Source organism: Hevea brasiliensis, chromosome 12, assembly GCF_030052815.1.
Source record: "Hevea brasiliensis isolate MT/VB/25A 57/8 chromosome 12, ASM3005281v1, whole genome shotgun sequence".
Lineage (NCBI taxonomy): Eukaryota > Viridiplantae > Streptophyta > Magnoliopsida > Malpighiales > Euphorbiaceae > Hevea > Hevea brasiliensis.
In genome coordinates, this window is record NC_079504.1 from 7,017,904 (window position 1) to 7,033,104 (window position 15,201).

Here is a 15,201-nt window from a genome sequence, read left to right on the forward strand (position 1 = left end):
GGGCTGTATCATCGTGTTAATTAACTATGTGAACTTGCTAATTGAACATGGTCGAGAGTCGCGTGGTAATTAAGAACAAGTTGATCGGAAATCTTTTTAGGCAAACAAACATGATAAGTCGTGAATATTTTTAATTGTTTTTGTATACATTCACACGTTTTGTGGAGATAAAAAATAGTAAAATTTGCTGTTTATGTTGATGAATCAGATGCATAGACCATACACAATGTAGGTTTAGTTGAGAAATTTTTATTTTTGTCTTGTACGAAACCGAAAGCTTTATTTGTTGAGTCTATTTTCATTACATTGGAAATTATAAATTATAAATTAAATGGCTAATGATTTCAAAAAATAAAGTAAAATTTTTATAAATTTAAATTAACAAATCCTTTCAGAAAACTCAAAGTGGTATTTTTCAAATTTAATTATTATATATACATAATACAATTATTTATATATTTTATATGATTAATTTTATTTTATTGTGATTACCAAAATGTTAAATCCATAAACAAAATAAACACAATAATAAATATTTACGTGATTCACTTTTTCTAATATAATATTATATCCAAAGACATGATTATCCATTATTAATATCAAATAATAATTATAACAATAAGCTCAAAATTTTATTTATTATATATAAACTCATTGTACTTAAGAGATTTCTCTTAATTAAACTACAGCTTATAGGAAATATGAGTCCGTCCAATAATTTATCAATTTAATAACACTAATATAATCTAACACTAATTTAATCTGTTTATATTATAGAACAGATTAAATTTTTTCTAGAAATTATTATGTGATACTTTTTAAAAAAAATTTAATGGCAGAATTTTTTTAAAATTTATAATTTTAAAAAATAAAATAATAAATTACATTAAATGATCATCGGCTTATAATTTATCTATTATTTTATAAAAGTGATAAAAAAATGTAATTTTATTTAAAAAATAAATTAATATGTAAATATTAAAAATAAAGTATTAAATTAGAGTATTATAATTATATGTTATAAATTTTAAAAATTAAATTTTAAAAAAATATTAAAAATAATTTTAATAAAAAATAAAATAATAAAATTTAAATTAAATATAAAAAATTAATTTTTATTAAACCTGTGTATAGCACAAGTATCTAAGGCAGTCATTATAAATAATGTGCACGCGAACATAGGAGATAATGGTGGTAAATTAAACTTAGAGTTATGTGGTTTTAAGTAATTTTACCCTTTAGGAACCATGCATGTTCTGATAGCAAATTAATAATATGCTTGAACCAATCATGCAATTATCAATAAATGAAAAGCGATGGAACAATTCAGAAACAGATAATGCACTAAAGAAAGAATATGTCGATACCATTTGTACATGAGTAGTTAGACATCATATATACATATGATAAAAATTATATATCTTTTAATTTTAAGTATTAGAAAGTCTATTTGTGCTGCACATACTACAGTGTTTTAATTATGGAATTACATTTGAGACATTTTCTAATTAATTTTTCGTGATGTGATTTTAAAAAATTAGTGAAAATTGAAAAAGTCTAAAAATAAAAAGAGAATATTAAATCTCTTGTCCTATATTAATTTTGAATAAGGTGATTATATTATATATAAGATTTTGATAAATCTTTTTTTTTTTAATTAATTTCTAGGATATAGTTAAGTCCTATTATTTTTTATGGGGCCGGAATTACTAATAAAAGAGATAGCAAAACCATCCAAGAAGAGACCCTTGAGAATTTCTGATTAAATAGCCACCCCCGGCCACAGAGGACACCTAATCAAAAGAGGCGTCCATGTTGAACTTCAGAAAGCAACATCCTGGAGGGGACCAATATTGCTGAACAAGATCATTTTGACTTTGAACAGGCTGATGGGAGATAACCATAGTGCTACTTTCAGTGAACTGAGCCTTGGCTCTCCTGATGGCAGTAATAGGATCTGGTTGAAAACCCTTAAAAGTGGCTGAATTGCGTGATTTCTAAATGTGCCGGCAAATAAAACTCGATAATTGCAACATCTGTCTATCACTAGTTGAATCTAGACTCTGAATATTTTGCCACCAATCCCGAAAGGACTGAAACCCTTCCATATTAGGAACGAGTCCCAGCTGTGATCCAAATCAGACAGCTTTGGCATGCACACAGAAAAACAGAAGATGCTCAAGAGATTCAATTTCTTTGAAACACACTTGACATAGAGGAGATGTGGCGCACTTTCGGATAAATAAATTCAACCTTGTAGCCAAAGAATTTGAGCAGGCCCTCCATAAAAAGTTCCTCAGCTGGGGAGGGATTTTCAACATCCAAATAGTATTCCAAACTGAAATTGGCATAACAGTTGACGTGGAAGGGGTTTGAGAAGAAGAAGAACCCTGATACTTCTTCAACTGACAGTACACAGACTTCACTGATGGTTCCCCATTTTTAGCAAAATACCATATTCTCTCTACTTCCTCCTGCACATCTCGTAAAGGAATTTTTTGAATTTCTCGACATTCATGGGGAGAGAGCACTGAGTACAAAAGAGGCACATTCCACTGCTTAATAGTATTATCAATAAGATCAGCCACATAAGTTATTGGAGTGTCAGCTAGGCGATGGCTTCTAATTCTGAAAGAAGGCAATGAAGGAACTCAAGGTTCCTTCCAAACATTAATAAAAGAATGACCTTTGACATGCCAGCGAAGAACAAATCGAAGGGCTTCTTAATTTGATTGAAACTTAGGAAGATAATAGATTTCAAATTAATATGAGCATAAATTTATTTAGTATTATTATTGTTATTTTTTTAAATATATTAATTAAAAATATTAAAATTTAATTTAAAATTAACTTAATCATAAGAATTTTAAAATAATTAAACAATATTTTAAAATTATTTTTAGTTGTATTTAAAATTGGATTTTTTTTGAAGTACTTTTTAATAATCTCTCCACTATAATTTTAAAAGGCGCTAATAAAACCTATGCATGTTTTTGGGTGCTCGTGCACGTGGAAGGATCGAAAGTGAAGAAATGCAGAGGCGAATGACGAAAGATATATCCTTCCATTGTTTTTAAGGTTTCCCAATTAGGAAAAGAATAGACCTTACATCCAAGAAAATTTCCAACTTGACTGTGTTCTGGTGCTGAACCAAGCAACCTGAGGTGATCCTAGTGCTCTTTTTTCTTTCCCCGAAAAATTTTATTTTTATTAAAAAGGACTTTGGTAAGAACTAGGTGTGAGATGAGGTTTCAGGTATATGATCCCTGTTTCGTGTTTTTTTTTTTTTTTTTTTTTTTTTTTTTATTTCTCAAGTCTATCTTCTGATTTCTGACAATTCAAGTTCCAAGTTGTGGAGTGTCATACCCATATATCAGTCCATCTGAAAACCCACCAAAAAATATTTAGTGCTCACCTTTCAAATTTTAAAAGAACGCTCACCCCTAGTAAAAGATATCTTAAAACTAAAAGCATCAACAGATAAGAGATGTTTTTGGTTTTCCAGCCAAAAGGTATGACTATCCTTCCTAACTTTGCCTTTCCAACAATTGCATAACAAGTTTTACAAATTTAATGGTGATTGCTGAATACATATATATAACATGAAGCTTTACTTGTTAATTTATCCTCTAAAGAAGCCGCAAGGACAGGATGGCTGATGAGTTGATCATGAAAGAGAAGCATAAAACACATATCCTAGGATTCTTGCCAACCCAGAATGATAATTAATCTATATATATATATATATATATATATATATATTATTAAGCTTACAAGATCAATTTGCAATCCTCCAAACGCATGGGAGCTCAGGCTGCAGGTGTCAGAAATGGATTGACTGGCATGTGCACGTGAAGGTTACTCACCTTGATTAGCCAATCGAGGGAGGAGAGGCGCTCTCCTATTGCACGCCTTTGTCAGAGTTTTACTCTAATGACAGCTACCTTCGTATCGCAGTCAAAAAGAAACTATTTAACACTCTGGAGGTTTGAATGGGAGTTATAAAATATAATCAAACTTTGTTTGATTTACCTGCTGAAATTGATCATTCCTAAATGTTCCATTAAACGAAAATTAATGAAAAATAATTTCAAAGTGTTTGAATAAACTTTGACATTTTTAGTTGTATCAGATAGGCAAAAGGAACATTGAGTCCAGAAATTAAAAAAAAAAAAAATTTCTCTTTCATTAAACAATTCATTTAAAAATTTAACAAGAAAATAAAATAAAAATTTAATTATAAGTAGAAATAAATTTAAGATTTTTTCATCTTAATATGTCTTTTTAATTTAATTCTTAAATTTTCTTAAATAAAATATATATTTTCTTGTGTACACTTTCTCTGTTTCTGCATTTTAGTAAAATTTTAAAATCTGTTTAGTAATTTAGTTTAATAAGTTTTTATACATTTAAGAAGTTTTGCGTACATAGTTTTTTAAAAAATTGTCTCTATTTTATGTTTTTTTAATATCAGGATTAGAAAAATTAAAAAATAGTTAATCCTAAAATATTTAAGCTAATTACTAATATGAAAATTTAATTTTTTATTTTTGAAATATAACTTCAATTCATAATTATAATTTAGAGTATTTAATTTTCTACTTAATATATAATATATAATTATTTTTAAAAATAATGTATATTTTTTTAAATTTTATAAATATAGGAAGAAAGAATCAAATTTAAGTCTCTCAAATTCAATTAAAGAATCGAATTTAAGCCTCTCAAATTCAATTATCAATGTATTTGTTTTTAATTGTTTCCTTCAAATTAATATTTTTGCGCCCTTCTCACATGCCGGAAAGATATTACATTATACACAAGCCTTGTATAAGGGCTTGGAGTTTAATTGGCTTGCCCACGCGAGTGAAAATGAAAGCAATCAATGAGGTTGAAGAATCCTTGGCGATAAAACCATGGGCACTCGGAGATTAACAAAGCCGGTAATCAAGGACAACACTGAATAAAATAACATAATATTGTACCTCCAACTAAAAATTGCTGGACAAGTGTCAATCATCAGCCAAATGATGCAAGTGCTTGGACCAAGAAAATTAAAGTTGCTTGATCTCCCCCATTACTCAGTGGGAAATGTTCCCTTATATTCAGAAATGTGAGAATCTCTCTCTGGAAAATTACTTCTCCTTTGGTGGGGTTTATTTTTTTGATGTTTTTCAATTTTATTTTTATAGTAAGAAAGTGCAAATTAACTAATGAGAGAAGAAGCATACTTTAAAAAAAGAAAAAACTAATGAGAAAAGTAAATGAAATCTTAAAAAAATTTTAGTTAAACTCTATTCATTATCGATTTAATTCTATTATATATTTTGTGTTTCTTCACTACTCTTTCTTTGTTGGTAAGGAGATTTGGCTTTTTTTTTTTATGGGGAGAATAAAGACGATGGTTCCTTAATAACACGGCCAACTGGCTGGCTCCACCTCCACCCACCGTGCACTCTTTATGGTGGCTGATTAGGCGCAACCACTTAGGTTGTCTGAACAAATTACACAGGCGAATTCTCTGCATGAAGCTTTAGGCAATCATCATTTTGTTGTTTTGCTTTAAGAATGTATCCACTTTTCTAACCCTTTATTCCTTAGAAAAACAAAAATATTAATAGTTTAAGTAAATTATTCATTATTTTATAACATTAAGATATATTCTTTTTAATACAAAAAAAGAAAATGAAATTTGAATCGTGCACTTGACTATCGCTATCTTTATTATCATTGAATTGCATTTAAAGCCACTTCATTAATTGGATCAACAGATGGCAGGTATCAATTCATTGCCAATTTGCTTTATCGAGAGATCATATCTATATGTATATTGCTTGTGCATGCATGGAATGTTTAGCCAAAAGCTTAACCTTCTTCATGTGTATGCATAGCTTAAACAGCAGTTGAAACTACTGCTCTAGCGACGTAGGTGCCCAATCCACAATACATTGGAATGGATCATGTGCCATGATTCTGCCGTTGAAGCATATGTAACTTTGTCATTATTGCCCGGATAAATAAATAATATTTTTTAAAAAATAATAATTAATTAATATTTATTTACAAAATTTCAATATATTTTTAACTTTTTCTTTCTGAAAGAATTATGGCTTCGTTGGGTATGCTACGAAAATAAAATAATAATTCTATGTTAAAATAACTATTTATGAACATTTAATAATTATTATACATTTTTTCTAAAAAATAAGTGAGCCTATTAAAATAGCTAATGCCACAACTTATTAAATGCAATTTTCGTTGGTTGACTTAACTATCTATTTGATCCATAAAAGTTACTCATTTCATCCATAAAAGTGATAAATAATTTTAAATAAAATAACATTTAAAAAATATTAATAAAAGTAGACAGATGGCATATTATAATTATGCATTATATTGAGAGCAAAAAAGATTAGTATCTTTACTAAGCATCTTTTAATGATAAATTAAACAATATAATTTTCTTATTTCAAAATTTATAAGCTATATCATACCCATGAATGTTTTAAGACAGATGGCATATTATAATTATGCATTATATTGAGAGCAAAAAAAATTAGTATCTTTACTAAGCATCTTTTAATGATAAATTAAACAATATAATTTTCTTATTTCAAAAATTTATAAGCTATATCATACCCATGAATGTTTTAATATAATTTTTTTATATATATAATCTCTTTTAAATGTAAATAAAAAATCTCCATTTAATATTTCATTTTCATTCATTTATATCTTTTTTTTTCCTTTTTTCTCACCTTGATATTAATGAATATATTCATGCCCATTTTTTGCACATTGTATTTAAAAAAAAAAAGAAAAAAAAATAAAGTTTTAAAAAAGAAAAATAGAGATAATATATTAGAAATTAATTGAAAATACTACCCAATCACATTTAAATAGATATTGTCTAATGTAAAAAAAATGAAAAATGAATTTTTTTTAATCATAGAGAAATGAAAACAAAAATTATTCATATATTAAATTAAAAATTTTCTTGTGAAATGTGAAAAGTTGGTTAATTTATCAAAGAAATTATTTGTTTAGAAATGATCAAAATGTTTTATACTTTTGCATTTAATAAGATAATTGTAGTAATTATATGGAAGGATAATTTAATATATTAATAAAAAAAGTATGCAAGAAGTTGTGGCATTAGTGATTATGGCTGTGGAAGTATATGGCTCACCCAAAAAATATCATGTATTTAATTATTAGTCTAATCAATGATGTATATATTATTTTTCTTTCTTAATTATATATCATGTCTACAAATCTCAAATGAAACCCTCACTGTCTCTCTTTTTAGTGATTAATTATATATCATAAGAATTATTTTTTTTAAATTTAATCTATTATAAATTTAAAACATAAAATATATAATAAAATATATTTATTAAATAAATGAGTATCATATATTTATATTTTAAATATATAATAAATCACGTTTAAAAAAGAATTTCTCATGTCAAAAATTCTATATGAAGATTTGAGACAAGTCTTTCCTATTTTATATAAACTATATATAATATTTATAAATCTTTTGGCTAAATAATATAATTACATTGTTTGATGATGATGACTCATGTTCATTAATTGCTAACGCACATGTAAAGTCAATTGAGCCTGCAATAATATTGGAAGCTAATTAATATAGGTTTTGGAATACATATATATATAGAGAGAGAGAGTCTGGTATTTTAATTTTATATCTTGTTATAGAAATACAAGAATATAATAATAATAATAATAATTAATTATTAAAACAAGGAATCCGATAATGGACAAAACTCACCAATTACGCCAAAGGGAATTGGTAGGTGAAAGCAGATATCACCTGTCTGAATGACGCTACTTGGTTCACACTTCCTAAAATGGTATTATAACTACAAGCTTGGAATCCTCTTCCCCACAAACAATCAATAAAATAAATCCATATAAAGGAGAAAAAAAAAATTGACAAGGAAAAGAAAGAATTGCATAGGGACCATGATTGTTGATTTGTTGTTCTTGTTTAACATAAGAAAATTTCCAAATTGGTGTTCTTTGAATTGATGCCTTCCTGTCAATATCGTATTGGTTATCAATATTATTAGAATAAGTTTTTCCTAGTATAAAAGTCCAACTTGTTGCCCCCACATTCCCAACACCGCCGGTATCCCAGATAACCAAAGAAAACTACAACTGTGTAATTGGCTCCTTCCTAAACCAACATTACCAGCATCACTTGTTTCTCAAAGAATATCATGCGGCATAGTTGCTAGCTAAAGAACTTGTTTAATTTCCTAACAATTATTAATCACTAATTTATAAAAAAATATTATTCTAACCGATGAATCCTAAACTTGTTATTTCAATAATATGAATATCATTTTCATCATCTCAGCTAAAGAAACCTACAAATTAAAACAAATAAATAATGGTAAGAGATCCACCGAGAAGATCCCTAATGAAGACTTTCATATGTTCAAGTTAGAAGGGTATATATTATGATAAAGATATAGTAAAGAGAGAGTTTAGAGGGAAAAGAGGTTGAGTAGAGAGAGAGAAGGGGAGGGAAAGATAGGAACCTTTTTCATTCTTATTGACCTTATTTATAAAAAAAAAAAAAAAAAAATGATAGGAGTCTATTTTAGAGAATATTTTTTGATGGCTTATTTTCTTAATTAAAAGGGTATATATTATTTGTGAATATTTTATATTGCATCATTAACCAATGAATTAATAGTTTAGGAATTATCATTTTATCAATAATTTAATGCTCAAGATCTTATTGTGTAATACAAAAGGTTGTATATTCAACCATGGTAACTTCTATCCTTCTAAGAATTTGGAAGTATTAATCAAAAAACTTGTATTGTCTAATACTCTTCGTTGATTCCGTTGGAATTAAACAGCTAAGAGTGGATCCACATAACAGCCAAAATTTAGTTCGATTGTCCCAGTCACAGGAGAAGAGAGGGCTCCACAGTCATATAAGATTGAAGGGCTTCACAGATCCATCTGGGGAAGAATGGGCTTAGAGATCCCTTCAAATCCTGGGCCCAGCCTATTTGATTATAGGGATCTATGTTGTCCATGGTGGGCTTAAGCCCAAAGAGAAGAGCGAGTGAACCACGCTCTATGAAGCGGCGTGGGTAGAAGAGTATTTTCGGCAATAACCATATACGTGGCCCCAATGGTCCGAAAATTCTCGCCATCGAAAGTCAGTTCAACCAAAGTAATCAAAAACTCTCTTCTTCGAGTCTTCAAAATCCCCAAACAAATAGAAAATCTGAAGAATCACAAATCTCCGTAATTAGTAGGTAATTAAATAGCGAATCGCTGTCCTGGTAATGAATGTATGCATATTTACGCCATTATTGTTGTAATTTGGTTCCCTTTTCTCCGCTAATTGTTCGTTTCCTTTTGAAGGTTTGCTCGAGGAGTAACGACGTCGTTGTATCGCGATATGGCTGTTGCATCTGAGGAAACCACTAACATATGCAGCCACTGGTAAATTATAAATTTTATGGACTCTTCCTCTTCTTGTTATGTTGTGATTTTCCTAATTCTTCCTTTCTTTTTGAATAAAAAAAAGAAAGTGTTTTGGGCGTTAATTATACGCTGTGCCTTGTTGATCTTAGCTGTTTCTTCAGATTTTATTGAAATTATTTTGTTAGATTAGGTCATAACTGTAATTGAATATATACACACTCTCTCTCTCACACACACACACACACACACACACACATATATATATTAATCTGGTTTATTTGAATTACGCGTAATACTTGTTTGATCTGCTTGTTATCTTAAATAGGGATTCACGTGCCAGTGGTCAACCCAGCTTAGTTGTTGTAGACCTTTTTTAACTGTTAAATTTAGCGACTCTTGGAGCCTTATGCGTTTGGATTTTTGAATTTGTGGTTAATCTTGTCCTGATTGTTAATTTTTTTGGGATAGTTTGAGCTGTTATGGTCTGCTTCTTTTAATTGATTTCTCTGTTCCACTGATGGTAGTTTTTTTTTATTTTTTTATTTTTAATTCTTTTCTTTTGGTCAATTCTGATTATAGTCATATGCTTGATCAAGTATCTGTGTCCTGCATTATATGTGGAGCAAATATTTCTTATAATTTCAGTTCAACTTAGGATGCATTTTTAATGCTGACTCGAATTCCTTTTTTTTCTTTTAATTTGATAAATATATTACACATTGTTATTTATTTATTTTTTTTTGTCAATCTGTTGTAACAGTGCAGACCTGGTGTCTAACTGAGCTGAACAGTGGAAAAGATTAAGGCTTAGTTGTTAGTATTGTTTCATAACAATACTCATATGTTCCTGTTGGACATTCATTTTTTTCCCTAAATATTTTGTCAAATAGACTGCTTATTTGAAAAATGGTTAATTGTGTTTGTGTTTTTATTGTTTTATAACATGTTCCAGCTGATTAATTTTTTACTGATTTAACATAATTATTTTGCTGATGAGTAATTTGTTTTTGTGTTTCCAGTGACAGAGCTATCCCTTCCTTGAATATTGATTTGCATTTTGCTCATTGTTCTCGGAATCTTGAAAAATGTAAACTTTGTGGTGACATGGTCCCAAAAAAGCATGCTGAGGAACATTTCTTAAACACTCATGCGCCGGTATGTTGGTTTATTGGAAGCTATTGATCTTTATTGTGTGATGAAGATACAGAACTTGTAGTATGCAACTATGTATGAAGCTATGAATAATCTCTGGTGTGTAGTAAAAGCTATAAAAAGGTACAATGGGATAGGGTACCCAAACAGATTCAGGTTGAATAAGTATTCAAGACTCCATCAAGTGGTATCACAGCACTTTCTTGGCAATGTGCATCACAAATCACAGATTTTTCTTCCCATTTCATAAAATATTTCCACTTTTATCTTCTTTCTTTTTTGTTTCTCAATCTTTCCTTCACTTTCTTGGTCACCAATGACCAAACAAGCAAGATGTCTTTCTTGGCTCCTTAAGTTGCTTCCTTTCATCCCCAGATTCCGAAAAGTTTTTTTTTTTTTTCCTTTCCTTGGGGAACTCATTCCCAATCACCATATCTAGCAAATAACCCTTTGCAGGTTGAATTCAACCTGAATTTGTTTGGGTAGCAATGAATTAGAGGAAATAGGAGGGATAAACAGAAGAAAGAGGGAAGACTAGAGAGCAGAAGATTACAAGATTCTCATTATTTCACACCTTAAAAGAAGAGATTCTTCACCTTATTTTGGTACTATACTAAACTAGTCCCTTGACTCCACTTCCTTGCTTTCCCACACATCACAATACCATACTTTGAGTTACAAAGGTAACTATATTATGGTTTACTGATTATCTTTCATGGAACCTGTATACTGTGATGGTAGATTATTGGAAAGTTTCTTCATGATTTTCCGTGATGAAAGTTTCAGGGTTCAACAACTTATGTCTCATTTACTTAAAATAAGATTGGTAAAAATTGATGGATGCTTCAACCTGCAAGTTTAAATTCAACCCATTATTAAGTCTGTATTCTTCATGAAAGTAGCTATAACTTTTCCTTTGCAGTGGGTGCTAAAGTTAAACATTTGTAACTTTACTGTTTTGAATGCTTTGCATTTGTAAGGTAAAATGGATTAAATTGCAATTTTGTATGACAAGAGTTTCCAGGATAAAAGGAATGTCATACATTAAGTTGTTTTGGTGCACTATGTTTACCTTACTGTCTTTGAGCAGGTGGCCTGTTCGCTATGCAGTGAGACAATGGAGCGTGAAGTTCTAGCAATCCATAAAGGTGAAATTTGTCCTCAAAGGATTGTCACATGCGAATTCTGCGAGTTTCCATTGCCTGCAATTGATCTAGCTGAGCATCAGGTATGACTGTCAGCAATTTAGAAATTACAAGGCAGCATTCAATTGCATGCTTTATTACCAATATATATCTGCATCTTTTTTCCACCTTCTGATTATGAAATTGCAGGAGGTATGTGGGAACCGGACAGAACTTTGTCATCTGTGTAGTAGATATATTAGACTGCGTGAAAGATACAACCATGAGTCTAGATGCACTGGTGTGTCAGACAATATTGTGGGATCTTCCAGGTAGATAGATACATGATCCTTTTTTATTGCCACTTGTGAATAAATACATCATAATCACTTGCATAATTTTTGATGGTTTGTGTTGTGAGTGTAACTATTACCAAATTGGTTTGCTTTTGCTTTAGCTGTTAGTGATTTATAGTTTTACTCAGTTGTCTTAATCTTGTGTTGGGTTTTAAGTGTGTACACTTTTGGGGCTTATTTTGAAGGCAATTTTTCGAAGTGCATCTCCAGTCAATCCCTTTGATGTGGGAAACCTCTGTGGGTGGATCTGTAGTGGAAATATATTTAACCATTGAGTGGATATTGCAAGTCACGGTGAAATGAAAACAGAAAATATATGAGAATGTGGGTATTATTTGTGGTGATGGTTCAATCTGTTGCAATTTTTTGAAAGCACATGCTATTAAAAGGGTCTTCTCATCTGCTAAAACATTAATGAGTTTTTTTAATAGTTTTCCTGAACTTTAGGAGTAGAAGGGAAATGTTTTTCAAGTTATACAAGTGCAACTACATAATTGAGGCTTAGCTGCTTAGGGAACTCCTGGATTTTGTACTTTCTGATTGAAGTGTTAATTTGTCAGTACAGGATTTGTGCCTTGCGTTCAGATATCTATTGTCATCCCTGATATTATCATTCATGGCCCTAACATATTTGGAATGTTTGAAGGGATGTGAGAGCAGCTGAAAGAGCACCAGGTGCTCCAAGAAGGCAGCCACATGATTATTCATCACGGAGACGGCTTTTTTTCACCATTGCAATAACAGGCATTGCTGTTATACTAGGATCACTTCTTTTCCAGAGGAAAACAGGGAATAATCAAGTGCATTAGCAGCAGAGAAGGTACACTTTAGGGTTTATGTAAATCACAGCTCCAAGGCTATTTATTTCCATTTGTCTGGATCTGTAATCAACTGAGAGCTTACTGTTGTTACTGTATTAAACTCATTGGGATTGTGATAGTGCATTGACAGCTTGCGTTCTGGTATCGTTCATTGGAAATTAGCTTCAGCATTTGTTCGCGTAAAAAATGGGCTTTTGTAAAGTTACGTTCTTGTAATTGCTGGGAATTCCACTTCTGTCAATTTACTATCATTTGTGCGTTCTTTTCAATTCAGGTTGAAGCAATTCACGGTTGCATCCGTGAATTTTGATAGGAGGGGGAGAGAATTCTAATAAAGAATCAGCCAATCATGGTTGTTGGAACTCCTCCAGTTTGTTGGAAATATTGTTGTATTTACTGATCTGCAAGCTAGGCTGGTGGAAGAAGAAGCCTTTTAAATGAGATCAGGGGATACGAGTAGGTGGATATTGCAAAGTGATATTGTGTTCTTATATCTTCCTTCACCTATTTAAAAAATAAAACTAAAAAGCCGTATAATGTTATTAAAATTGGATAATGGAACATTGGACGGTGTATCTTAAACTCTTATTTGAAAAAGTATTTTAAAGTTGTTATTGTAAAAAATTAGTTTCAGCATAGTTTGAGACATTTTTTGAAATTTAGAGTTTTTATCGTGATCGAATTGTTAAAATTTAATCTAATAGTAAAATATAAAAAGTATAAATAAAGTAATTAAATTCAGAGAAAATAATCATGGATGAACCTTATGAGAATTTGTGTCGAAATCTTGATTATTATTATTATTATTATTATTATTATTATTATTATTATTATTATTATTATTATTGGAAAGTGAAAGCAGGAGAAGGCAACAAGGTTATGAAAGGTAGAAGGCTTACTAAAGTGTCCAGAATTTTTGTGTGCAAGGTGCAATACGATGCATCTGAGATAAAAAAACGAGGAAAACAATAAACATATGGCACTTGCCGAATTATTTGTTCATAAATTATATAAAATGATATGCACATTTACTTCTTTTTCCTTTTTGTTTTGACATGTCATATATACTTAGCTACATGACTAAGAAAAATTGCATTATTATTTATTTTTTCATTTTTGTTGAAATAAATATTTTTTTTTTGCAAAATAAATTGCTCCAACACTTTTAATAACTAATTTATTAAAACACAAAACTTAGGTTTTGCTCAAGTGTAATGCAATGTAATGTAATCAATTATGTAATACAAGTAAAATTATAATGTAATATAATTGTCATTACATTTCTCTGTTTAATTGTAAAATAAAAATATAAGTAATGTAATGTAATAATAATTTTTATTTTAATATATTAATTTATTTATAATATTAATAATCAATTGTAATAGTTGTATTGATGGGTAGTCAAGTGACAATAGTAACTACAGCGGTAGTTAGATAGTGATAGCAGCCGCAAAGTGAGATAGTAGTGATGATAGTGACAAGGTTGTGATAGAGGTGACAAGGTGGTGTTAGAGGTGACAATAACTAAATAGTGATAATAATGGTCAAGTGATTGTAATAGCAATGATGGTGATAGAATGGTAATGGTGATAATAGTGGTTGTGATAGTGGTGATAGAGTATGATTAGTGGTGGTGGTGATAATATTAACAATAAATAAAAAAAATAAAATAAGTAATTATAATTATATCTATTTTTATATGTAATTACCATTACGTTACTTAAAATATAATTAATTATATTATATAATTATCATTTTATTATGTCAACTTTTTTTATGTTACCAAGTAACGAAACTAAATATACAATAAATATAAATTATGATTACATTACGATTTTGATTACGCTATATTAAACATAGCCTTGCATGTATGGTAACATATTTCATTAATTTATTATTTATAAAACTAATTGTGTTGCTTTCTTTTAATGCCCATATATTTTATAACATGGATGAACTTTTAATATAGATTATGGTATGTAATTTAATTGTTAACGCTTCCTTTTTTGTTTACTAAATACCGTGCATTAGTATTATAAGATTGATACACATAATTTATACTAATTTTAGTTGAATTATATTTTCATAAATTAATTAAGGAGATATAATTTAAATTAAAATGAGAATAAATAAAACTATATATATATTGGCAGGTCTAGAATTTTTTTTCCTGGAATCAACATATTAAAAATACATATGAAAAATAAAGTTTTTAAATTGATTTTTAAGTATATAGACTTTCACATCTAAAAATTTAGTAAGATAAAATTA

General features: G+C 29.3%; 1 protein-coding gene across 3 annotated transcripts; it reads left to right on the forward strand.

The window, feature by feature from the left end:
- Nucleotides 1–9,147: 9,147 nt before the first annotated feature.
- On the forward strand, nucleotides 9,148–13,181 carry LOC110636866 (uncharacterized). Of its 3 annotated transcripts, none has more exons than XM_021786730.2 (6): nucleotides 9,148–9,305; nucleotides 9,415–9,495; nucleotides 10,497–10,632; nucleotides 11,720–11,857; nucleotides 11,964–12,085; nucleotides 12,756–13,181. In XM_021786730.2, exons 2-6 carry the CDS (start codon nucleotides 9,452–9,454, stop codon nucleotides 12,916–12,918), a joined length of 603 nt encoding a protein of 200 aa, XP_021642422.1. In that variant the 5' UTR covers nucleotides 9,148–9,305; nucleotides 9,415–9,451; the 3' UTR covers nucleotides 12,919–13,181. The 3 variants fall into 3 exon arrangements, with proteins under 3 accessions (XP_021642422.1, XP_021642423.1, XP_021642421.1); XM_021786731.2 differs by having other exon boundaries at nucleotides 9,180–9,332; XM_021786729.2 differs by having other exon boundaries at nucleotides 9,189–9,341.
- The last annotated feature ends 2,020 nt before the right edge of the window (nucleotides 13,182–15,201 follow it).